Genomic DNA, 25,052 nt, shown 5'->3' with positions numbered 1-25,052 from the left:
CCTCGTACGGTTTGAAATATGGGATGTGAGAAATTCTATTTATCCCAGCCGATCTTACTTCAGATAGTTCTGGCAGATACGCGTGCGTCTTGGTTTTTAATATGGGTGTTGAAATAATAACATTCTCTTTCTGGAACTTAACGTTTTTAGCAGAATAATGACAACTGCAATGGCTATTGAAGACAACCCTATGTTGATTAAAAAGCCTTACTTATGATTTGAAGATGTTGTACTTATTATTTGTAATTATTTTACTTTTTCTAAAGATATGGTTTCTTCGATGTTAGGTTCGTATATTTTTATAGGGTTTCTCCAATATTTGAATGGTGAAGTTGTGATATTTTATTAAATAGAAGTTCCTGGTTGACGTCATTGAATTGATTTAAAACAAGTGAAAAGGCGTTAAGTTTCGCCGGGCCGAACTTTGGATAAGGAATATTAGATTTTTTTAGTGGAGAAATTTGGTACCCAAAATGAACCCAATGTGCCAAACTTCAGTGAATTCGGTTGTTCATAAAAATATGAACATGCTCGGCTTTATCCATTTTACTTTTTGATCACTTCACATTTATGTATTTCATAAATGATGTTCAGGTGGTTTTATGATAAGTGACCAATGCAGTCACAAGATCTGTGTGTGTGCCCTGATAATAAAGAGTCAATAGAAATCCACACACAAAGATATTGGTGCGCTCATTTGGTGTAAACAAATGACCGCAACCCCATGTGCACTGTGAGAACTGATGGTTGTTATGTGTTTAAGATAGGCTAAATTAGATTAGTTTATGTAGTACTTAAGCCAGAATATTTCATAAATAAATTAGAGTTGAAACTACAATCGAAAGAAACGGTTGGGTTTCAATATCTCGCTCTAACATCGGTAGAAAAGCGCTCTATAGAACCCCAAAATATCGAAAATTGGTCGGTACCCTTATATGGGGACTACGCCCAAACGTGGACCAATATATCCCATCTTTGAACTTGACCTGCCTGAAGACAAAAACCGACTCTATGCAAAATTATGGCGATCAATCTCAATTACGGACATTACTAGATCTTATCTTATAATTTTATTCTGATCAAGAATATATACGTTATAGGTTCGGAAGTGAATATTTCGATGAGTTACAAACGGAATGACAAAATTAATATACCCTCCATCTATGGTGTAGGGTATAAAAATTACTCCTGGTGATAATTCCTCTATTGTGAGAATATTTCTGTTGTCAACGACACTACAATTTGACTGTTTGAGTTTTAATAGGTTCCCAGATGCGTCCGATTTTTTGGAAATACCCATATAGGGGAGTTGTATGGTGACCGTGAAGGTTGTATTATCCCGTGATCCAGAAGTTTTTTAATTTGCGATTCAACCTCGCCTTTGGGATGCATTGGATAGGGATAATATCTTGAATAAATTGGATTTTCTTCTTTTGTCTGAATTTCACCAACAACAAATGTGGTGTTGGTTGGTGTTGGTATCAATTAGCGCAACGAAGTTCGCTTATAACTGTTAGCACACAACTTGCACTAAGTAAACCGGTTTTGATGCAAAAATGATAATTAGACAACAGATTAGCATTAGACTTTGTACTCAACTGCAACAATTTTTTTTGTTCACATTATTAGCTGAAAATAACTGGAAAATTGCACTCTTTTCATCAAATGTATACTTCTACACACCACGAGTTAGACTCGTGATAATCAATTTAGGCACAGAAACTGTACCACGAGTCAGACTCGTGGAAATACGCCAAAGGGATAATATCTCATTGGGGTCGCTGAATAAGTTTTTATGATTTTAAACTAAACTATCGATTTGAATTTTTTTATTCGACAGTCATGTGGTCGTTCCTGATATTAATTGTGTTCACTGATTGAGACATAAGCTGATTTATTCGTATTTTATTTTTGTTATTGACTATCATATAATTTTTGGTGCATGAATATCTGCTGCCAACTCTTTTAAACTATAATTTCCTAAAATTGCATGAAACTTCTAAATGTTAGGTAAAAGAAAACACCTTTGCTTTGAAAAATTTTTTATCGAAAGTTTTACATACGTATGATGTGTAATTTTTGTGTGTCCAGAGGATGCAAAAAAAATCTTTTCCATTTGGGATAGGATATGTTATTAATTGAGATTGGATATAATTTTTATTAGAATCTGTGTAAATCAAATTTTATTGCCCACAACATTTAATATCGCATAATAGCCCATGTGCTGCATTTCGAATTTGCTCGAATGTGAAACATTTTCCCCACATTTGGTGTGCTCCATTCCGAATAACCCAAAAATATTGGTGATATAATTCGAGCACATGTAGCCTTGTAGATCGAAAAAGATATGAAATTGTGAGCACATGCATGTTATAAAAGAAAGCAGAGTATATGGCGAGACCGGCAAAATGACAGTGATATGAAATTGTACGTGCTTTTCTGAGCACATACATGTTAAAAAAGAAAGCAGAGTTTATGACGATGTCGTCAAAATGACCGTGGATGCTGTAATGTTGCCAAAGGCATCGTTATCCATACCCATTACACTGCCGCCACCTCCGCCGCCGTAATGATTGCTAGAATTTTGTGAGCTCGATATAGCAGATATGACAGATTATTTAAAATCAATACATTCCTACGCGCAGCAAACGTTTACGATTTTCACAACATTTTCAGAATTGCTTTGCAAACATCGAAATACTTACACAGATTCTAAGGCGACGTCGTTTAACACCTTCCAATATCATTAGTCTTCTTATACAAATAGAAAATACGTAAATAAAACATATGTTTTTGTTGATAGTTAGTGAACACAGTTCGTAACATATTGAACAAAGCTAATCTTTCGAGCCGCACTTTCGATCGAAATGGATCACCATTTTGCAAAAAATGGGAATCTAAAAAAGTATGGGAATTCAAAAACTCTCGGAACATGTCACATGGACGTATATTTGCCAATCATTATAATTACAGATGTATATACAAATGTATGTAATATGAGCATAACCTGGTGATTCAGTATAGTCGTGATTTTCGGTGCAATCATTTCTAACCTAGTGGACATTTTCTTGAAACTCGCAAATTATAAAGGCTTGGTTAATAAGGAGTCATTCCATACATATGCCATATGTGACCTGGTGAAAAGAAGAAGAATAAGTGATTCCATAATAAATTAGTCAAATTTTATAATTGTTTAAGTTTTATAACTCTGTTCAGTTCAGTGTGTGTATGTGGGTTAAAGTCAATCTTTGGAGAGAAGAAAACAAACAAACCCACTGGTCTCTAAGCAAAAAAGTCAACAGTACAAAACAGAGTCTGACCAATATAATATATATATATATATATATTAGGGCGGGCCAAATTTCTTGTCGATTAAACCCAGCCCCTATGGACAATTCTAAGAAATTTTGTTAACCACGGGTCTTCGAGTCTCCCACTTTTCAGTAAATGATGTTTCCCCTACAACATCATTATGAATCAAAATTCGATTTTTTATTCATCGTTTCATAGCTATTTTAACTATTTTTCGTCTATTTGCTGAGAAAAATTACAAGATTTTCGGTAAATTTCATTAAAAAAATCGAATTTTGAATCAAAATGATGTTATAGAGGAAAAATTCATTTGAAAAGTGGGAGACTCGAAAATCGAGATAGACCTATGGTTCCTTCACCAAAGTTGCTTAGAATTGTCCATAGAATCATTCTAGAGTTAATCCATACAAATTGGCACACACTAATATATATATATATATATAAAGGAAAATCAATTTTGTTTTTTGATACTATACGGACACCTTATTGTGCTGCAAAATGAAGCATGAAAGGTTTTCCTCATCAAACATATATATTATCACCACATGGCGACTACCAAGGAAAGGCCTTTTATCGAAGGAGCCCAACTGTAAGAAAGACAGTGTCGTCCTTTTATTTATTATTAATATTGCGGAACAATTAATTTCGTTCTCATTTGTTTTGGTTTTGAATATCGTAATGTGATTTTGGTTCTCGTAAGAACACTCATCCTTTGATTTATTTTTTTTTTTTCAAACTATATTAAAAATATTTACATTGGTTGAAGAAATGCATATATATTTTTCTAGAAAATTTTGCGTGCTGGGAATGAAGTTTCCAAGCATTAACAACCTGTTGTGTGCTGATCCCAACAGTTTGATTATCATTGCTCTGTATTAAATATGTGAGAGGGTACTTGAGCAGAAACTGTTATACTTACTGAAATGTTACAAAATGCTGACGAGACTTTCAATGACTGTATCAAGACTCAATGTAACTGTTTTAATGTTGTTTTCTCCCTTCAGTATATTTTTATTGTCTTTGCTTCTACATTAAACTTAATTATTCTAATTTACCAACCCAACACGGTTAATGATATCAGCTTGAATTACAACTATTACAAATTTTCTGGTCACTGTATTATGGTATATACAGTCTTTCATTTTACACTCATTCATTTTATTTAGTATTAGATATTCTACGGAAACCGCAAGCTTACTTTGTTATTCGCTAAATTCGCTCTTTTGTTTGACAAGAGGTACTAAAAGTTAATGTCGAGTTTGGGCTACCATGAAATGTAGAGTGAACACCTGGTAACATGGCTGGTTGGCAAAATATGTTGTGCACAACTCCAGCTTTCATAACCTATTAAAATTTGGACTAATCTCTCATAGACCGTGGGAAGATTCCACACCCACCGCTATAAGGTTACGAATATGAATTTGTCACCGCCACTATTTTTGAGGTAGAAATTGTATAGGGGTTGGAGTGAATCTCATAAAAAATACCTTTGGTTATATCCTACAAACCGGCTGTTTAGCTGAGAGGGGCTCCGCCAATGGGAGTCGGTACGCCGAATGCGTCGAGCAGTGGACCGTTGGGTAGGGGGTGTAAAAAGAGCGCCGTGACAGTAGAAGAATATAAAAACATGATGTTTTCTTAATAAGTAATTCAATATTTATTGATACGTTGATTGTTGGTAACGAAGTTACCTTTGGCAACGATATGCCTTTGCGCAACGATATGCGTGGTATTTGTCCGAGTGACAGGTTGATACTCCTTGATGCTTATAAGGCAAAATAAGTGAAAAATAATTATTATTTAAAACTTCAAAAGCGCTAACCCAAGGTTGCAATAAACCTTAGTGCATACTTTTTAACTAGTAATTGAAGATCACAACAGGGATCAATAAAAAGTATTTTTTATACAAATCTAAATTAAACATTCCGACCCCCTTGAAACATCAAGGTATTTTTTTAAACAATACAAATAATTATATGATAATATTGGTACGATTCGAGTATATAATTTTATGTAATAGGTACCATATGTGTATAGTGCAGTGCGAGCATTTTAATTCTAAAAAAAAATTATTGGAAACGCAGATGAACTTGCAGAAACAGATTCCGAATCCAACTCCGCTACAACGATATGTACCATGAAGCCGCCAATGAATCTGCAGTTACAGATTCGTACTTCAATTGAGCTAGTATTAATACACGACACAAAATTGTATGAATCCGCAAATGAATCTGCAGTTACAGACGTTGACCACATTTCGAACAATTTATTTTACTAGTGCAATTTACTAGTTTGTGTCCTTTTGACAAACAATTTATGCAACGATCTTGTCGCTTTACCAATGCAAACCTATTTGCTGGCGGTGGTGTTTCTCATGACATAGAGAACACGATTTTCTAACTAAAGGGATGGTAAATGTTCCGAAACGGATTCACGAGTTGTATTTAGCGACATAGGCATTTTCAAAGCAGTGGAGGGTTTCACATAACTTTCTAAACATACGAGCGTGTTTATCCTTTCTGAAAGGAAGTTATATAAATCTTTCCACGAGGAAGAGATGGTTTAGAGCTTTCCATGCGAGAGAGAAACCGCGATTGGTTAGGGGAAATTGTGAAACTATTTTTCGAGCTTCTCCCGATCTTTTATGTCGCAAATAAAAAAAGTTCGACGTCAGACAAGTCCCGAAAGGTTGGCCAAGTAGAAAAATCTCCATCGAAACCCTCAATATCTATTGTAGGCAGGGACATATTGTGAACTATATCACAAGCGGAAGAAATGTTGGAATTAGAGGTCATATTTAAAAGAAAAAAAATCTAAAACTGCATAAATAATTAAAATAGCGAAATTTTTTAATTTATTTGTTGTCCCGATATGACAGGCTGTTGCGTGTACCAATTTTAAAATTTAAAAAAGCAATAAAATACTCGATAGTATTTTCTTTAAGTATTTATTTTGCAACACCCTATTACAAACAATCTAGCTAACCAATATTACCTACCAAGGTAGTGTAGCTACTCGACCTAAACGGACACAATAGAAAAATAATAAACAAAAAGTATTCCTCTCAAGCAAGCAACTAACGTATGGTGAGTACTCGACCTATGCGGACATAACGAAAAGACGTATAACTGATCTTACAAAGCACAGACAACAAGTGCTGATCAGAGAACAACAACAAAGCTAGCAGTGATATGGGCGGACGGTCAAACAGTGTTGTTGTTTACGACAAAGCAAGCAGACGAGAATTTGACTGTTACAAAATAGCCAAAGCAAAAACATTTATTATAACAATGAGGACTTCTAATAAACAAATTAAACGGGAAATATAAATGGCTTCTTTTTAAAATGTTTATGAAGGAGCTATATCAAAACTTGGGCCTAAATAGAAAGTTGTTCTCAAAAATTTATTTATCCTCCAATGTCCCGGAATGACATATTACAACTACTATTAGATAAAATTACAGCCAATTTGGTTGAAAAATGTACCCAAAGCAAACAAAATACAGCAGGTTTAGATTGAAAAACCTGCCTAAACCCCCAAAACATCAAATAAAGTGGAGTTACATTATGGAGCTTTTCGGAAGCTTGGAGAATATTGTTAGAAACATTGCATGTAGACATGGAAAAACCAGGAAATGTACTTAAGTACAAATGTACTTTGCTATATGTTCTTATGAATATATTTAGAGAAGCGCCAGGGATTTAGCTAGTATATAATATTTCTATTAATTCTGCATGTAGACATGGAAAAACCAGGAAATGTACTTAAGTACAAATGTACTTAAGGGGACCCCCCCCATTCTCGGGGTCAAAATTTTTGTTGATATAATTCGAATCTACACTGATTAAAGAATGTCTCTACAAAATTTCATGTGAAAATCTCAAGAACTCCGATTTATTGTCTCAGCATCAAGTGACGGCTGAAAGGCTTCTCAAACTTTAAACGCGTTTTTCTCTAAACATTTTTTTGCGAATGGCGGGCACGATAACGTTTCTCTGGGAGTGTATAGCTCTCGTATGAACTAGGATAAAGCCAATCGGTAAAGATCTTGTTCTCAAAAATTTATTTATCCTCCAATGTCTCGGAATGACATATTACAACTACTATTAGATAAAATTACAGCCAATTTGGTTGAAAAATGTACCCAAAGCAAACAAAATACAGCAGGTTTAGATTGAAAACCCTGCCTAAACCCCCAAAACATCAAATAAAGTGGAGTTCCATTATGGAGCTTTTCGGAAGCTTGGAGAATATTGTTAGAAACATTTCTTACACAATGATCATCCAAAATATAAAACTACAGCCAAATGCGGAAACTACAATCAAAAGCGTAATATTTCGAAGAGTAATAGGAGAAATAACAAACCATAACAAACTCAAATACCATAAAATTTTAGAACTAAGAACTGTATATACAAATTCATATAGATTGTTTTATGCGTGAGCATTGCTATATGTTCTTATAAATATATTTAGAGAAGCGCCAGGGATTTAGCTAGTATATAATATTTCTATTAATTTTGCATGTAGACATGGAAAAACCAGGAAATGTACTTAAGTACAAATGTACTTAAGGACCCCCCCCCCATTCTCGGGGTCAAAATTTTTGTTGATATAATTCGAATCTACACTGATTAAAGAATGTCTCTACAAAATTTCATGTGAAAATCTCAAGAACTCCGATTTATTGTCTCAGCATCAAGTGACGGCTGAAAGGCTTCTCAAACTTTAAACGCGTTTTTCTCTAAACATTTTTTTTGCGAATGGCGGGCACGATAACGATTCTCTGGGAATGTATAGCTCTCATATGAACTAGGATAAAGCCAATCGGTGAAGATCTTGTTCTCAAAAATTTATTTATCCTCCAATGTCTCGGAATGACATATTACAACTACTATTAGATAAAATTACAGCCAATTTGGTTGAAAAAGTACCCAAAGCAAACAAAATACAGCAGGTTTAGATTGAAAAACCTGTCTAAACCCCCAAAACATCAAATAAAGTGGAGTTCCATTATGGAGCTTTTCGGAAGCTTGGAGAATATTGTTAGAAACATTTCTTACACAATGATCATCCAAAATATAAAACTACAGCCAAATGCGGAAACTACAATCAAAAGCGTAATATTTCGAAGAGTAATAGGAGAAATAACAAACTCAAATACCATAAAATTTTAGAACTAAAAACTGTATTGTGGTGTGCGCCTTGTAGGGTTAAATTTAAAAGAAGAAGAAAAATTGATAGCACGCACAAAACAGCTGTTGTGTATAACAGTTGGCAAACGTCATAAAGGGGGATAAAAGAAAAACTAATAAGAGGGTAGGAGAAATTTCCTGGGAAAAAAATGATAGGAAAACTGTCCTTTTTAAATACACCTGCGAAGAAGACTGGACGTGTGATCTCCCCGAACAGCAAGAAAACAAATTTAAATTTGAAAATCGACATTTAAACTTTATTGATCGATACATATAAATATAAAAAAAGGAAAAAAAACACCTATGCATTTTTTTTTAAATACAAAAAGAAAAACATACAAAATTTAAAAATATTGAAAAACAAATCGATGCAAATATTTGAAATAAAACGAAGTATCACTACAACTAAATCTACATAAATCCAAAGGGAGTCACACACTTCGCCGTCCAAGTCCAACGAGGGAGGCGCTGATTTAACGCATAGCCAATCCGGCATGCGCTGGTATATTCACCCAATAGACATAAGACACTGAAACTCCGGACAGACAGACGGACGACCAGCAGATAGTTAAATTCCGGGTTGTTTTTTTTTCCATGTAAAGAAAGAAGAAGAAGCATTAAAAGTATAAAAAAGGGTAAACAAAGGTGTTATTATATTAACTTGTACTTACCTTGTCGTTGAGGTGCAGGTGGTTAGGACTCCGAATTGAGCTCAACTCTGGGTTAGGTGACCATCCTTCGTTGTGTCCTAGCGTTTGTCGTTGGTTTTTATAGGCGACCACTTCCTTTGTTTGTCCTTAGGCGATAATAAAGAATAAAAAAAAGAAAATTTAATATATAATAATTCGGAATATAATTATACGCTAATACTATAAACATACACACCTACTTGCATTACATATTGGGAGAATCCAGCATCCAACACAAAAGCCACCTTCAGCGTCCAAGCCCTTAGAAAGTCCTGAAAAGAAAGAAGAAGAAGAAGAGGAGTAAATATTTGGCGTGCACATTGTCGACTACCTAATATTCTATTTGATATAAATTTTGATTGATTTTTTTTGGTTTGATTTTTTTTAACTAAACTGTATATTTGATTGTTTGAGATGAATTTCAAAAACCCCATGAACTATTTGCTACCTCAATGTAAATTCGAAAACCAATGAAAGACTTTTTATGAATAAAAATATTATAACGTTTTGGCTTTAAAAATTAAACAAAAAGTCTTGTGATATGGACAACTAAAATAAGAATGGGTAAGAAAACGTAGATTCAAAACAGGTGGGGAAAGTATGGGGTATTCCCTGATAAAAATGGAGATTAGGAATACCATGGAGGGGTGGGATCTCTTCTGGCACAAAATACCATAGAAAAGTGCCCAATAAACCAATTGATTTCAGACGGACAATTGCCCTTTTTTCTGTCATGCTATTTGCTGTTGCTATCTTTTGTTTGTCCTCCCACTGGCTATAGATGTTTTGTTTTTTTTTGTCCACTTTATCGAGGTCAAATCTATTGACAAGAACTGCGGCCTCAAAGACTGAGCTGTTGCCGGAGCAAGCTGTCAGCCAGCCAACGCCGTCAGTAGATTAGTTCCTACTCCAGACGATAAAGGTCCCTAGGACAGGACAAAAATGGCGCCCGCAACATGGGGCCTGAGAAATCAGGTGTCCAACTTCATATTTTTTTGCCTCTCCTTACGCTGTCCTACGTCTGTAGGGTCGGGCACCTGAGTCACGGCATTAGATTTGTCGTAAGTCGCGCTGTTGGGCAAGGTATCCGCCCTGACGGGGGTAGGATGGGGTTGGGAAGGTGGTGAGGTTGTTTCCGATTGGAAGATTCGTAAGGCTGTGTTTACATCAGTAGATCGGTAGCGACGAGTCTGAAAAGAGGAAACAACCAGCATTAGTTTCGGTAGTTAATTTAAATAGACCAAATTAGTTTGCTTACCTGTCCGTCCGTCTAAGGCAATATAAATGACGCATGTCCAAACTTGGGAGTCCTGGATAGGTGCGCATGTGATATGTGTAATCCAGTGTCCTTGAGTAAGTGTCCGTTAGGTAGCAAGCTGATCCCTGTTTTTGTTCATTTTAAGGCAACGAGCAATCTGAAAAAAGAAATGTTTATGAATTGGAGATTGAGTAAATATTTTAGCTCATTGTAGTTATGATATTGATTGATTTATTTTTACCCACCTGTGAAAGATCTACGTTTTCGAATCCCTATACATAATTTTTCGGCATTCCGTATAATTTACCTAGAAGGAAAATAAAGAAAATCAGTGAAGAAGTTATTATATTTAAAGTTTAGTTGTCGATCGAGATACAATCTTAAGATAGAAGAGAGAAGGAAGATAGTAAAAAGTTTGCAGAGGTAGTGTGGTTAAATACTAGCTAGGTTTAAATGGTGAATACAAGGTCGAAATCGTATGAATCTGAGGATAGAGGCCCTAATTGCTCCATAATGTCTACGGTTACGACGACAGCCACTGGTACCGATACTACTTCGACGACAACAGCGGTAACAACAATGACAACCTGCGCGCTGACCACCACGCGGCAAGGTGGTGGTATGATGTCGGCCATATCGAGCCCAGCTCAATCGGTAGAGGGGTCATTTTCGTCTGGGGAAGACACTATTGGTACGCCAAATTTCAGCAGTGTAACCGCTCAAAATATCCACCAGGAAAGGAGAAGAGAAAATTCTCAATGGCAACAGGAACGGATGGGTGTCCAAGCTGCCGATCATCAGCTGCGAGAGGTCATTAGTTCAGCCATAGAAGTGGGCCAGATAGAGTTGATACGTCTGCTCAATGAGAAATTGTGCGTGTTGGTACCACAACTGGTGCAGAAGAGTTTGGCAGAGATGGGAACGAATTTGAACGGCAGTGACAGGAACCAAATCGGTACAGAGAGCAGAGCGATACCCGCCGTAAATCCTGGGTCGGGGCAGCCAGCTAATCTCTCAGCACCTACCGCCCAGGTACAGAAGGGAACGACGGTTCTTTCTCATCATCGAAATACCCAGGGTGGAGTGTATTCAAGTCAGCCACAGAGCCAGCATGATAGGCAGCTACCAAGCCAGCTACATAATCAGCCTTATGGCCAACCAGCAAGCCAGCCCTATGGCCAACCAGCAAGTCAGACACAAAATCAGCCAGCAGCATATGGCCAACCGGACCAGCATTACCAACCAGCCAGCCAGTCGAGTAGGCTTCCGCCAAATCATCCACCGTATCTTCCGCAACAGCCAAATGGCGGTTGGCAGTATTGGGGAGAACAACCGACAACTTTTCAGTACCCCGTCTACAGCCCGAGACGCAGCGAGATGGACAAATGGAGACTGCGATTCGACGGTACGTCAAAGTCAATCACCGCCGAAGACTTCATGTTTCGTTTGGAGCGCTTAAAGGAAGACTACGGCTACCGCGATGAGGAGGTGGTAATCAAGTTCCCTCAGTTGTTAGAAGGGCCGGCGGAAGATTGGTTCTGGATGCAGCGTCGATTAGGTCGTTTGAATAGCCTCCAAGACATCAAACAGGCATTTTTGTCACAATTCCGCCAGTTTGAAAGTGACTTTGATGTGCAGCGTCGGATGATGGATCGCCGCCAAGGCTCTCAAGAACCATTTGAAGAGTTTTATAACGCCATGCTCCGCCTACACTGCCAGCAAAGAGTGCCGATGGAGGAAAGCATGTTAGTGGAGATGCTAAAGAATAATTTGAAACCATCGATGGCATCGTTGGTGTTCCCCATGAAGATCTATGGGCTGCAACATTTTCGGGAAGAGTGCCGAAAGGCGGAACAACTGTTGGCAAATCAAAGGCAGGCCTCGCAGGCATACAAGCAGCACTATAATCAGCGAGTTCACGCCCTAGAGTCCGAAGGACCTAACGAATGGGAAGTGGAGGCAATCTCCAGGCAAGCCAATTATATTTGCTGGAATTGCAAAGAGAAAGGACATGGATTTGTTGAATGTCCGTCCAATACACGCAATCTTTTCTGCTATGGTTGTGGCTTAGAAAATGTGACCAAGCCCCGTTGTCCGCAGTGCCAGGGAAACCAGCAGTCCGGATCGATGAAGGGGGTGCCTCGTCCGGCTCAATCGCAACCCCAGAAATGAGGCATGAAGAGCATGGGAGGGCGCAGGTCAGAATTCTTGAGAGAATGAGTAGCGATAGTGTAGTGATGGAAGAGAAACCCGTAGGTAGAAGTAGGGAAATTAAACCTTGGCATATACGTCTGAAAGAGTACGAGGCGGCTAGGAAAAGGATTTTTGATGAAGGAGACGAAGATAAAGTGAATTGTAAGGGCCATGAAGGCAATGAAAACATAGTAGTTATAAGCTATAGGAATGAAGTGAATTGTAAGGGTCATGAAGGCAATGAAGATATAGAAGATATTAGTTATAGGAATAAGGTAGACTGTAAGCGCCATGAAGGCAAACAAGATGCGTTAAATAATGAAATTAATGAAGTACAAGGGGGGAGAACTTCGAACAGTAAGGTAACTAAGTTGATTCTTAACACTAGTAGTAGACGAGATCGGATTGTAAAGGCCAGGAAGAGATTCAGAGCAAGGAGAAGGCTTAGACATCAGATAGCAGAGGCGACGCTTTATGAAGGTGAAGACACTCGACTGTATGCCCGGATAAAAATAGGGAACACAGAAGTTGAAGGCCTTTTGGATAGCGGGGCTACTGTCACTTGTTTAGGAAAAGGTGCGCTTGAGTTGGCAGATAAAGAAGGAATATCCATTTTCCCTTATAGGTCACATATTAAAACGGCAGATGGTACACCTCACCAGGTAGTTGGTAGAATTAGGAGCAAAATCAAGTTGAAGAAAATCGAGAAAGAGGTCGAATTTTTCCTAGTCCCAACTTTAGGCAGGGTTCTTTATCTTGGGATTGATTTTATGCGCGCATTTGAGTTGTTAGCCGCGGTGGAATGCCTGTCGATCGAAGATGAAACTGAAGCGGAGCCAATTGATCCAACCGCCCACATTTTGACCGAGGAAGATCAGAAGATATTACAGAACGTTGTCGAGCAATTTCCGTCGTTTGCGGTGCTAGGGCTGGGTAAGACCGAGCTGGAGACACACACCATCGATACCGCAGAGGCAGAGCCTGTTAAGCAGAGGCACTATCCCGTCTCGCCTGCAGTTCAGACTCTCATGTTTGCGGAGTTGGATAGGATGCTGGACATGAAGGTCATTGAGCCGAGCCAGAGTCCTTGGAATAGTCCTGTAACTTTGGTGCGCAAAGGTACCAAGAACAGGCTATGTCTGGACGCTAGAAAGCTTAATGCTCTTACGGTCAAGGATGCCTATCCTCTCCCGAACATCGAGGGTTTGCTCAGCCGGTTAGGAGACACACATTTTATTTCGAGTGTGGATTTAAAGGATGCCTTCTGGCAGATCCCGCTCGAAGTAAAGAGCAGGGAAAAGACGGCTTTCACTGTCCCAGGAAGGCCCTTATATCATTTTACCGTCATGCCTTTTGGGCTGTGTAATGCGGCCCAAAGGTTATGTCGGTTGATGGATAAGGTCATTCCTGGACATATGCGTGAAAGGGTGTTCGTGTACCTAGACGACTTGCTCATTGTTGCCCCTGATTTCCAAACACATATCGACCTTTTGGTGCAGGTGGCGCACCATCTAAAGAAAGCTAACCTAACGATAAACGTGAGCAAGTCAAAATTTTGTTTCCGGGAGCTACGCTATCTGGGCTATATAGTTGGTGGAGGTCAATTAAAGGTGGATCCGCAGAAAGTGGCTGCCATAGTGGACTTCACCTACCCGAAAAACGCACGACAAGTTCGCAGATTTACAGGGATGACCGGCTGGTATCGCCGTTTTATCGCCGATTATGCCACCATAGCGGTACCGATTTTTGCAACCCTAAAGAAAGGACGATCGTTTGAGTTTGGGAAGGAAGCCCAGGAAGCATTCAATAAGTTAAAAGAGGCCTTAACACAAAGTCCAGTGTTGCAACACCCAGATTTCGGTAGGCACTTCTATGTGCAATGCGATGCTTCGGATTTGGGGATTGGCGGGGTTTTGTTTCAGAAGGACGATGACGGAGGGGAGCATCCTGTAGCCTACATGTCGCAAAAACTAACACCGGCCCAGAAGAATTACTCAGTAACCGAGCGAGAATGTCTGGCGGTAGTGATGGCAATCACAAAATTTCGGCCGTATATTGAACTGATGCCTTTCACGGTCATCACAGACCATTCGGCGCTTAAATGGCTGATGACAAATAAAGAATTGAGTGGAAGGTTAGCCAGATGGAGTTTGCTTTTGCAAAGCCACTCGTTTAAGATCGAACATCGGCGAGGAAGTCAGAACGTCGTCCCGGATGTCCTATCCAGATACAATTTAGAGGAGTTGTTAGGGCAAATGGAGAGTGTGGTAGATTTGCTGTCGGAAGAATTCAGGAGTGAGGAGTACTTAGCAAAGGTGGAAACCATTAAGCAAAATAAAGAATCATTACCCGATCTTATAGTAAGAGATGGTTATATTTACAAAAAGACTATTCCCATCACCGTTGATATTCCCCATGAGGATTTTGTATGGAAGCTTTGGGTGCCAGCAGGTTTGACATCTTCAGCGATTATTAAGGCCCATAACACACCCACAGCTGCGCATGGAGGCTACCATAAAACACTGAAGCGACTTAAGCAGCTGTATTATTGGCCGAATATGAATTTGCAGATAAGGGAGTATGTGAGAAGGTGTGGGATCTGCAAAGAGGCGAAGGCAAATTACAAAAATATGCAACAACCCATGCAGGCCAATGTGTCTTTCGAGCGACCGTTTCAGAAAGTGTACGTTGACTTTTTAGGTCCATATATTCGGTCGAAGTCCAACAATTCCTACATTTTTATCGTACTCGACCACTTCACGAAGTACGTGTTATTGAAGCCAATGCCAAAGGCGACTGCTCGGAATGTTATTAAGTTTTTGATGGACGAAGTTTTCCACAAGTTTGGAGTGCCGGAAGTATTGATGTCCGACAATGGACAGCAGTTTGTTGGAAAGGATTTCATAAGTTTCCTAGAATCATATGGCGTAAAGCACTTCAAGACTGGGCTATATTCGCCACAAGCAAACCAATCAGAACGAGTAAATCAATCGATCTTGTCTGCGATTAGATCCTACCTGCAAGACGACCAACGGGACTGGGATCAGAATTTATCCTCGATTGAATGCGCTCTTCGATCTTCGGTTCATTCATCGATAGGTATGACACCCTATTTCGCTTTGTTTGGTACGAATATGGTTACCCATGGGAGTGTGTATAGACTGGCAAAACAGCTAGAGTGTATGAGCGATCCAGATTTTAGTGCTCTTCCGAAGTCCTCAAAACTAGAGCTGGTGAGAAATGAATTAAAGAAGAATCTGCACAAAAGCTATCTAGATCGAGCTCGAAAATACAATATACGTACACGGAAAGTTAGGTTTGTACCGGGTCAGGAGGTTTATCACAGGAACCACCAGTTAAGCGATTTCAGCAAAAACATTAATGCCAAACTATGTAAGAAGTTTGTGAAGTGTCGGATTGTGCGGGCAGTAGGCAACTGTTTGTATGAGATAGAAGATCTGAAAGGAAAAAGCTTAGGAGTTTATCATGTACGTGACTTAAAACCTTAGTGACTAACTTCTTATGAACCATTCAGTCTAGAATTTATTCGGAACCTAATATCAATTATTTTACCTTGATTGAGATAAGAAGACGATCTTAGAGAGGGATGGTTTAGGCTTTTTAAAATTTTGGTAATTCAGTGTGTTGTGTGTGAAGTATTGCGGTTTGCCTGGTTAACGTTTTTGTTCTTTTGTTTTTGCAAAAGGATCAATTGAAGTATGATGCGTAATGGAAGACATGTACAGCTCATTAACTTTTTCTCACAGTATAAGTGGCCAATCTTCTGGTATCAGCAGCAGACGACAAAATACGAGAATCAGAGTACGCAGAAAGCATCCCGGATTTGCCGACTCTAGAGAAAGGCTTATTATTTAAATAGTATAGAATTTTGCGCTTCAGGAGCCGCCACGTTGTGACATGTCTTTGACCTTTAGTGCAGAACCTCTTTTACCAATATAAATGGTGCCGTTTGTAACTAGTGACACGGGCGGAGGAACTGTTGTACACGTGGTCGCAGATCCGTCCCTCATTCGTCTTATGACACTAGAGTCTGGAAAACGGGAGAACAAGTTCAAATACACCTAGGCGCATCTGAAATACCAACGTATCTGACGTTTTGACGAGAGCTGTGATGCGAGTAGATGGTACACTTATAAAGTGAGTAAAAGAAGTATGTCGAATCTAAAAACGAATATTGTTCGTTGGTAACGAGGAAGCATGAGAGGCAGAATGTAGATTGATTTCCAGGTTAATCGTAGGTAAATGCAGGAGTGGTAGTTCAGAGTTTTTATTAAGTTAAAAACGTGAGGTTTCATGGTAATTTATTATTCAGATTGTGAATAATTCTTATTTACAGGGGCGCAAGTTCACAATAGGCCAAATGGAAAAAAAGGAATATGAATACACATTAAAAACAAAATCTTACCTTATCCATTTCGGGTGGAAGCAGAGCTGGTCTTTAAGCAAAACCGATCTTCCGCAATATGCCTTTACCACACATTTCTGGGCAGCAGCATGCGCCACGCCTTCAAAACCCCGTCATCCTTTTCGAAATTCGTTTTGGTTTTTGTTTAAAAGTAATAATTTGATTTTATAACACATCACTATTTTTATTTTTATTGGTTTACAATCGGATTTTATGTCCAATATCTGAGGTTAGACACTAAGCCTCGTAGTATGTTATGAGAAACCTTTAATATCTAGATCCAAATACCTAAACTTTGTCATTAGAAGAAATTTTTGGTTTTATCCAGATGGAATATGGTTGCAAAATCACTTCAATCATTCTTATTCTGGAATCTGCTAAAACCACTGCTGGAAAGCTTGAAAACAGAACACACTAATGCTAACACACCAAATCTTCCTAACTTAGGGTTTTGTGTGTTGTAAGATATATTTTCATAGAATATATATTTTTCTTTGTATCGTGGAAGCATTTAACACATATCACTATCCTTGCAACTTTATCATTCCACCTTTTAACCACTTTCGAAGATCATTATAGCGATTTTTCTTTTATTTGGAATGAAGCAAGGATTTGTTGTATTTTTATTTATTGGTGAAGCATTGGTTTGATTGATTATTTGGCGATACTTTTGTTGTACTTCTCACGAATGGTAGCATACACTCGCTTTATATATTTATTTCTTTTATTTTATCATAAAGCCACCTTTTAACACTTTCTTTGATATAAAATTTTTTTTATTTCTATTTATTTTGGTTTTTTTTTCTTCAACTTCAATTTCTAATTATGAATATTTATTTTTCTCTCATAATTTTGATTTTGTTTTGATATTATCTTTCTATTCCAATTGGATTCTTCTTTCTTTATACTTATTTTCTTTTCTCTTTGGCGGAATATTTTTTTTTTTCTTTCTTTCTTTGCCTTATACGTCGAATTCATTGTGGCATCTTTTCGAACTTAATTATATTTCCGCCAAAATCACGTTGTTTCATTTTGATTCATGAGTGCATTTTATGAGTGAATATGCATAATTTGTACAACCACTTGTTACACACACACACATAGGAATCGAAAATTTATTTTAGGTTAGATTAATTATTATTTTTATTATTATATATATATATTTTTTAATTTTTATTATTTTTTTCTGCATATTGATTTGGCCATTATTCACAATTGATTTTTTTCTTTAGAGTATTTTCATATATTACTTTTTTTGGTAAGGATTTATTTTACAAGGGCCATTCACTCACACACACAACAACACTAGATGCTTTCCATTGATACTTTTTCATTCACATTTTCTTTACCTTTTTGTATCACTTTTTCACACAACACAATTAATTTATTTGAAAATCCGGATGCCACTTTTTTTTTATTATTCACTATATCTAATTTTTAACTTTAAACATTTCACTTATTTTTCACTCTACTTACCCGATTTTTTTTTTATTTTCTGCAACACCGAAAAGTCCGTCCGCCAAGCTTCACTCTTTATTCTTTTGCAATACATACCAACCCTCAATCAAAAGCGTTCCATTCATTGTCATATTTTTTCAGTCCGCCTAAATAGTAAAGCGTAACGTTGGGCGTATTTCTTATACAATGTTTACACGAGTGGTAACTAATATAGGTTACACTAGTTTACGACAGGGTAAATGTTTCATGATAGTTTAGCCGAATATTCTCCCCGGAAAACGGGGAAATTGGCTTTAGGGATGCCAAATTAGAATTTGTAGGTATGCCAAACGTTTATTTTATTTTTTTTTGTGTAGTGCCCAAACAAATACATATTTTTACATAGATTTTTATCACTTAATGTCGCACATTTTTCCCTCCTATCCTTTGATAAGGATATCGGCAGGATAGTGGGGTTTGTGGTGTGCGCCTTGTAGGGTTAAATTTAAAAGAAGAAGAAGAAGAAGAAAAATTGATAGCACGCACAAAACTGCTGTTGTGTATAACAGTTGGCAAACGTCATAAAGGGGGATAAAAGAAAATTAATAAGAGGGTAGGAGAAATTTCCTGGAAAAAAAATGATAGGAAAACTGTCCTTTTTAAATACACCTGCGAAGAAGACTGGACGTGTGATCTCCCCGAACAGCAAGAAGTCAAATTTAAATTTGAAAATCGACATTTTTATTGATCGATACTTATATATATATAAAAAAAAGGAAGAAAAAAAACATCTATGCATTTTTTTTAAATACAAAAAGAAAAACATACAAAACTTAAAAATATTGAACAAACAAATAGATGCAAGTATTTGAAATAAAACGAAGTATCACTACGACAACTAAATCTACATAAATCCAAAGGGAGTCACACACTGCGCCGTCCAAGTCCAACGAGGGAGGCGCTGATTTAACGCATAGCCAATCCGGCATGCGCTGGTATATTCACCCAATAGACCTAAGACACTGAAACTCCGGACAGACAGACGGACGACCAGCAGATAGTTAAATTCCGGGTTGATTTTGTTTCCATGCAAAGAAAGAAGAAGCATTAAAAGGATAAAAAAGGGTAAACAAAGGTGAAATAATATTAAATTGTACTTACCTTGTCGTTGAGGTGCAGGTGGTTAGGACTCCGAATTGAGCTCAACTCTGGGTTAGGTGACCATCCTCCGTTGTTGTCCTAGCGTTTGTCGTTGGTTTTTATAGGCGACCACTTCCTTTGTTTGTCCTTAGGCTATAATAAAGAATAATAAAAAAAGAAAATTTAATATATAATAATTCGGAATATAATTATACGCTAATACTATAAACATAACTTACCTACTTGCATTACATATTGGGAGAATCCAGCATCCAACACAAAAGCCACCTTCAGCGTCCAAGCCCTTAGAAAGTCCTGAAAAGAAAGAAGAAGAAGAGGAGTAAATGTTTGGCGTGCACATTGTCGACTACCTAATATTCTATTTGATATAAATTTTGATTGATTTTTTTTTGGTTTGATTTTTTTTAACTAAACTGTATATTCGATGATATTTGAAATGAATTACAAAAACCCCATGAACTATTGGCTACCTCAATGTAAATTCGAAACCCAATGAAAGGCTTTTAATGAATAAAAATATTATAACGTTTTGGCTTTAAAAATTAAACAAAAAGTCTTGTGATATGGACAACTAAACTAAGAATGGGTAAGAAAACGTAGATTGAAAACAGGTGGGGAAAGTATGGGGTATTCCCTGATAAAAAATGGAGAATAGGAATACCATGGTGGGGTGGGATCTCTCCTGGCACCTAATACCATAGAAAAGTGCCCAATAAACCAATTGATTTCAGACGGACAAGAACCTATTTTACTGTCATGCTATTTGCTGTTGCTATCTTTTGTTTGTCCTCCCGCTGGCTATAGATGTTTTGTTTTTTTTTTTGTCCACTTTATCGAGGTCTAATCTATTGACAAGAACTGCGGCCCCAAAGACTGAGCTGTTGCCGGAGCAAGCTGTCAGCCAGCCAACGCCGTCAGTAGATTAGTTCCTACTCCAGACGATAAAGGTCCATAGGACAGGACAGTTTTTCAATTTTTATTTTGAGGATTCGAAAATATTTCATTTTCAAAATAAAAATAATTTGATGATAATTTGTTTGTTTGTTTACATTTTTCTGTCAAATGAGTTGACACTAGTAGAACTTACAACAACAAATTTCCATGTGGTTGTTGTATCGTTTTTTGTACAACAACACTTGCTGTTACCTTCTATTATTATACCATGTGTTTTAATAAAAAATATTTACAGTATATCAACATAACCCAACATTCCGTTTACCTTACATTAACGTTCGTATAACTTTCCCACTACGTTGTTCTCAATTGATTACAAACAGGTGTTGTTGTTTTGGTTGTGTTTTTGTTTTTCTTCTTTTTACTTTGCGGTAGCGTAGGTCCAACCACTCATTTGTCGTGTTCAGGTGTTTCTGTTTAAAAAGAGCACAAAAGTACGGGTTTTTTTATTAATAAAAATTAATACGGCGATGCATGTTTATTAAACAATAAATAATTCTTCGACAAATATTTACAATTATTTGTGGTTTTGGCCAAAATAGAACAGCGGTGCAAACAGACGCGAAAAGAACCCTGCCGCCGCAAACAGAACCCGACACAAGCAGGCACCACTCATGTTTTTCTTTCAAATTGTGTGACGTGTCGTTTTTTGTTTGTTTTTATTTTTAAAAAATATTGAATATTTCACGGTTTCGTGCAGTACACTTTTGAAGAGTAAAGTCATTGGCGGGGAATAGACGATATGAGGCGTCGTCAAAATTCCAAGGAGACCCTTTTGGTCACGGATGACAAAAATGATTCACATCACGAGAAAACAGACATACGCGGCGACCGGGGCAACATCTTGATATTGTTGTTCTTGTATATACTGCAAGGTATACCGTTGGGTTTGATAGCAGCTGTGCCTATGCTTTTGCAGAATCGTGGAGCCAGCTATAAACAGCAAGCGGAATTTTCATTTGCCTATTGGCCCTTCAGTTTGAAGCTGTTGTGGGCACCCATTGTTGATGCGGTGTATGTCAAACGTTTTGGTCGACGGAAATCATGGCTGGTGCCATGCCAATATCTCATTGGTGGATTTATGTTGTTCCTGTCATGGCAGGTGGATCGCTGGTTGGGTGGCAATGGAGTTGAACCAAATGTACCGCTGCTGACCGCATTATTTTTCTTGCTAAACTTTTTGGCTGCCACCCAGGACATTGCTGTCGACGGCTGGGCTTTGACCATGTTGAAACGTGTTAATGTTGGCTATGCCTCCACCTGCAATAGTGTGGGACAAACTGCTGGCTACTTTTTGGGTTATGTAGCATTTATTGCCTTGGAATCAAAGGAGTTCTGCAACACCTATTTACGTTCCGTACCCAAAGATGTTGGCATGGTAACCCTACCGGAATTCTTGTGGTTCTGGGGTATCTGTTTCTTGGTGGCCACAACTTTGGTCGCCCTCTTCAAAAAGGAAAACATTGCCAAGCATAAGGATGATGGTAGCCGCTACACCGAGGAACATGAATTGAACATCTATGAAAGTTATAAAATCCTTATCGATATGGTACGCATGCGTCCAGTACAGATTCTAGCTGGTATCCTATTAACGGTGAAGGTGACATTTGCCGCTTGCGATGCTGTGACTTCCTTGAAACTAATCGACGCCGGGGTACCCAAAGAAAAATTGGCTTTGCTGGTCGTACCCATAATCCCCTTACAAATTGTTTTGCCATTGGTTGTTAGCCGTTATACAAATGGACCCCGTCCCATGGATGTGTACGTTAAAGCCATACCGTATCGTATTGTTTTCGCTTCCTTGGCATCGTTAATTGCCTATTTGACACCGTATATGATTGCGGGTGGCGAGGTGCCAATCTACTATTATGTCCTGTTGGTGGTCAACTATGGCATCTATCAAATATTTTTGTATTGTATGTTTGTTGCTGTTATGGCATTCTTTGCCAAAATATCCGATCCAGCTGTGGGTGGAACCTATATGACATTCCTGAATACATTATCGAATTTGGGTGGTAATTGGGCGAATACGGTCATTTTGTGGTTGGTCGATGTTCTCACGTGGAAAGAGTGTGTCAATGTCGATGATAGTCTGGCGGAAAAGAATCATTGTCTGACCAAGAAACAAACACAGGTGAGTCAATGAGATGGGGTGAGTTTATGTCTATGTAGAGATCAGAGTGAGAAGACCTTTGAATGCCTACTATTCTTCTATGTGAAGATCAACTGGTCTTCTATGTTAAGACCTACTGGTTTTCTAAAAGAAGACATTTTGGTCTTCTAAAAGAAGAGCTTTTCGTCTTCAAGAAGAACTAGTTTTTTAGAAGAAGACCAGTTGGACATTCTGTTCTGCGAGAAGCTCTTCTGGTCTTCTATTAGAAGACCTGTTGGTCTTTTTCTCGTACTTGTATGAAAAGATACTTTGGTTTTCTATGAGACGACGTTCTCGTCATCTTTGAGAAGACTTTTGCGACCTCCAAGATTATACCTTTAGGTCTTTGAATAACTGTGGATATTCTGTAATCAGACTTTTAAATCTTCATTATTTATTTTCCATATTCTCAATATTAATTTCATAATAAAAAAACATAATTTTATTTTATTTTACAGGAATGTACATCTGCCGGTGGTGAATGTAAAATCGTATTCGATGGCTATTATATAGAATCAATTATCTGTATTATATATGGTATTGTTTGGCTACTGTGTGTACGCAAATGGATTAACTATCTACAAAATCTACCCAATAAAGCATGGCTGGTGGTGAAATCCAACAATGTGACGGCCAAGAAAAGTTAGCAATTAATAGTCTGACAAATGTAGAGGCTAATAAAATAAAAAAACACAAAAAACCGAAATTGTTATGCACATTTATATATTTGAAACTTACGCCTAGAGAGGAATTCTGTATAATTTCAAAATTTCTTTTTAATTGTTGTGTAGGTTTTATATATGATATTTTATTTCATAAAAAGAAATAATTTTACATTAGACTTGTTTCAAACTCTTTTCGATTTGATCTTACTATCTTATTTGGTATATAATCAGTTTTGGCTGGGCCGTATTATTGGCTCCATAGCATTATATATTATAGTCCAATGTTTATCATTTCCAATAGCATTAATTATATTATTTATAATAGTTATTATATAAATATATTTTTGTATAATATTTTTCGATTTTTTAATTATTTTCATTGTTGTGAATTGTCTTGAGAAGAAGAAAATTTCCCAAAAACTTAAATAAAAACAAAAATTAAATTTTGCTTATAGAAAAACAACAATAACGAAGTGATTTATTAAACAATTCATTCAAAATATAGGGTCAGAAACGAATTAGAAAGCAAACACCACTCGTCTGGATATGGGCCAGATGATTTCATCCGAGCTGTCAAAATGCTTTCAATTTTGAATTAATCGTATGAAAACGTAACAATCAATTTGACAGTTTGGGGGGATTTTCAACCAAATTTGCCGATAATATTCGCCTCTTAAACGACCTGTTTAATGGACCTTTCTTATAATACATAAATCAGTAAAAAAGTTATCTATTTCTGGCTTCTTATCAACAAAATGCGAGATGGGTTTTGTATCTCAAACCAAAAACTGTTATCTATTCTAAATGATTATCATTTAATAGTGATTTTGACAGGAACTTGTTCAAAATTTATTACTACCTTTTTGTTAATAACTAATTGTCGTATTATTTTTTAATTCAGATTCATTCGATTTTCTATGATAAGTTTCCTCAATAAGTTTTCTAAAACGCTTTTTGGCCTTCTATTAAAATTGAATTATTGTTTTATGTATCCTTATCAATTAATTTATTATCCATTAATTTTAATTTACTTTTATCAATTTAGTATCCATTTCTTTTTTTATATTTCTTTAATTATACTTAAACACCACGTTACGTTACCCACTAACTGCTAACAGAGAGTGATAACTGTTATAACGCCAAACATATGTTGTGTGCCATCATTATCGATAGATTTTGTTATCGATCAATTTTGCAATGATAGGCCGCCATTTTTAAAAAAGTGTTGTGATGGCCAAAAAAAATTAAGGGCCATCAAAAATTAGCTGAAAGGAGGAAAAAATACCCTCATCCTTTGTCACAGTCTCCGTTGTGTGTGTTTTTTGTTTTTATTGTAATCTTTGTGTTTTAATTAAATGTTGAAAAATTAAACTTTTGTTTTATTGCAAAGACGAAAATGGAGCGTAAAAGCAATTCAATGCGTACAGATGATTCGTCATTGGGCATACTCGATATGGATAAATTCAAGGACCGAGGAAAATGTAATTCGAAAAATCTGGGATATGAACAAATTAATGGTCATATGAAATAATTAAAATTAATATTTAATTATAGTTTTTGGTGACTTATCAAATGAATCGTTTAAGAATGCCTTTAAAAGTTCCGCAAA

At 37.2% G+C, this 25,052-nt stretch overlaps 2 protein-coding genes across 2 annotated transcripts; both read left to right on the top strand.

The window, feature by feature from the left end:
• Positions 1 to 11,805: 11,805 nt before the first annotated feature.
• Positions 11,806 to 13,187, top strand: LOC133333459 (uncharacterized). Its single transcript, XM_061541777.1, has 2 exons — positions 11,806 to 12,863; positions 12,924 to 13,187. Exon 1 carries the CDS (start codon positions 11,833 to 11,835, stop codon positions 12,625 to 12,627), a length of 795 nt encoding a protein of 264 aa, XP_061397761.1. The 5' UTR covers positions 11,806 to 11,832; the 3' UTR covers positions 12,628 to 12,863; positions 12,924 to 13,187.
• An 8,181-nt stretch (positions 13,188 to 21,368) lies between these two features.
• On the top strand, positions 21,369 to 23,436 carry LOC133333440 (acetyl-coenzyme A transporter 1). Its single transcript, XM_061541761.1, has 2 exons — positions 21,369 to 22,760; positions 23,237 to 23,436. The coding sequence occupies exons 1-2, from the start codon at positions 21,369 to 21,371 to the stop codon at positions 23,423 to 23,425; spliced, it is 1,581 nt and encodes a 526-aa protein (XP_061397745.1). The 3' UTR covers positions 23,426 to 23,436.
• Positions 23,437 to 25,052: the final 1,616 nt, after the last annotated feature.

Source organism: Musca vetustissima, unplaced genomic scaffold (genome assembly GCF_032173495.1).
Source record: "Musca vetustissima isolate MV318-11 ecotype Yass unplaced genomic scaffold, APGP_CSIRO_Mvet_v1 utg3767, whole genome shotgun sequence".
NCBI lineage: Eukaryota > Metazoa > Arthropoda > Insecta > Diptera > Muscidae > Musca > Musca vetustissima.
The sequence above is the reverse complement of the archived record's forward strand: the minus strand, read 5'-3'. Positions and strand labels throughout refer to the sequence as shown.

Coding starts and splice junctions, on each gene's coding strand:
- LOC133333459 (XM_061541777.1), top strand. CDS start 11,833: ATGGACAAATGGAGACTGCGATTCGACGGTACGTCAAAGTCAATCACC.
- LOC133333440 (XM_061541761.1), top strand. CDS start 21,369: ATGAGGCGTCGTCAAAATTCCAAGGAGACCCTTTTGGTCACGGATGAC. Junction 22,761..23,236: donor TGACCAAGAAACAAACACAG/GTGAGTCAATGA, acceptor TTTATTTTACAG/GAATGTACATCTGCCGGTGG.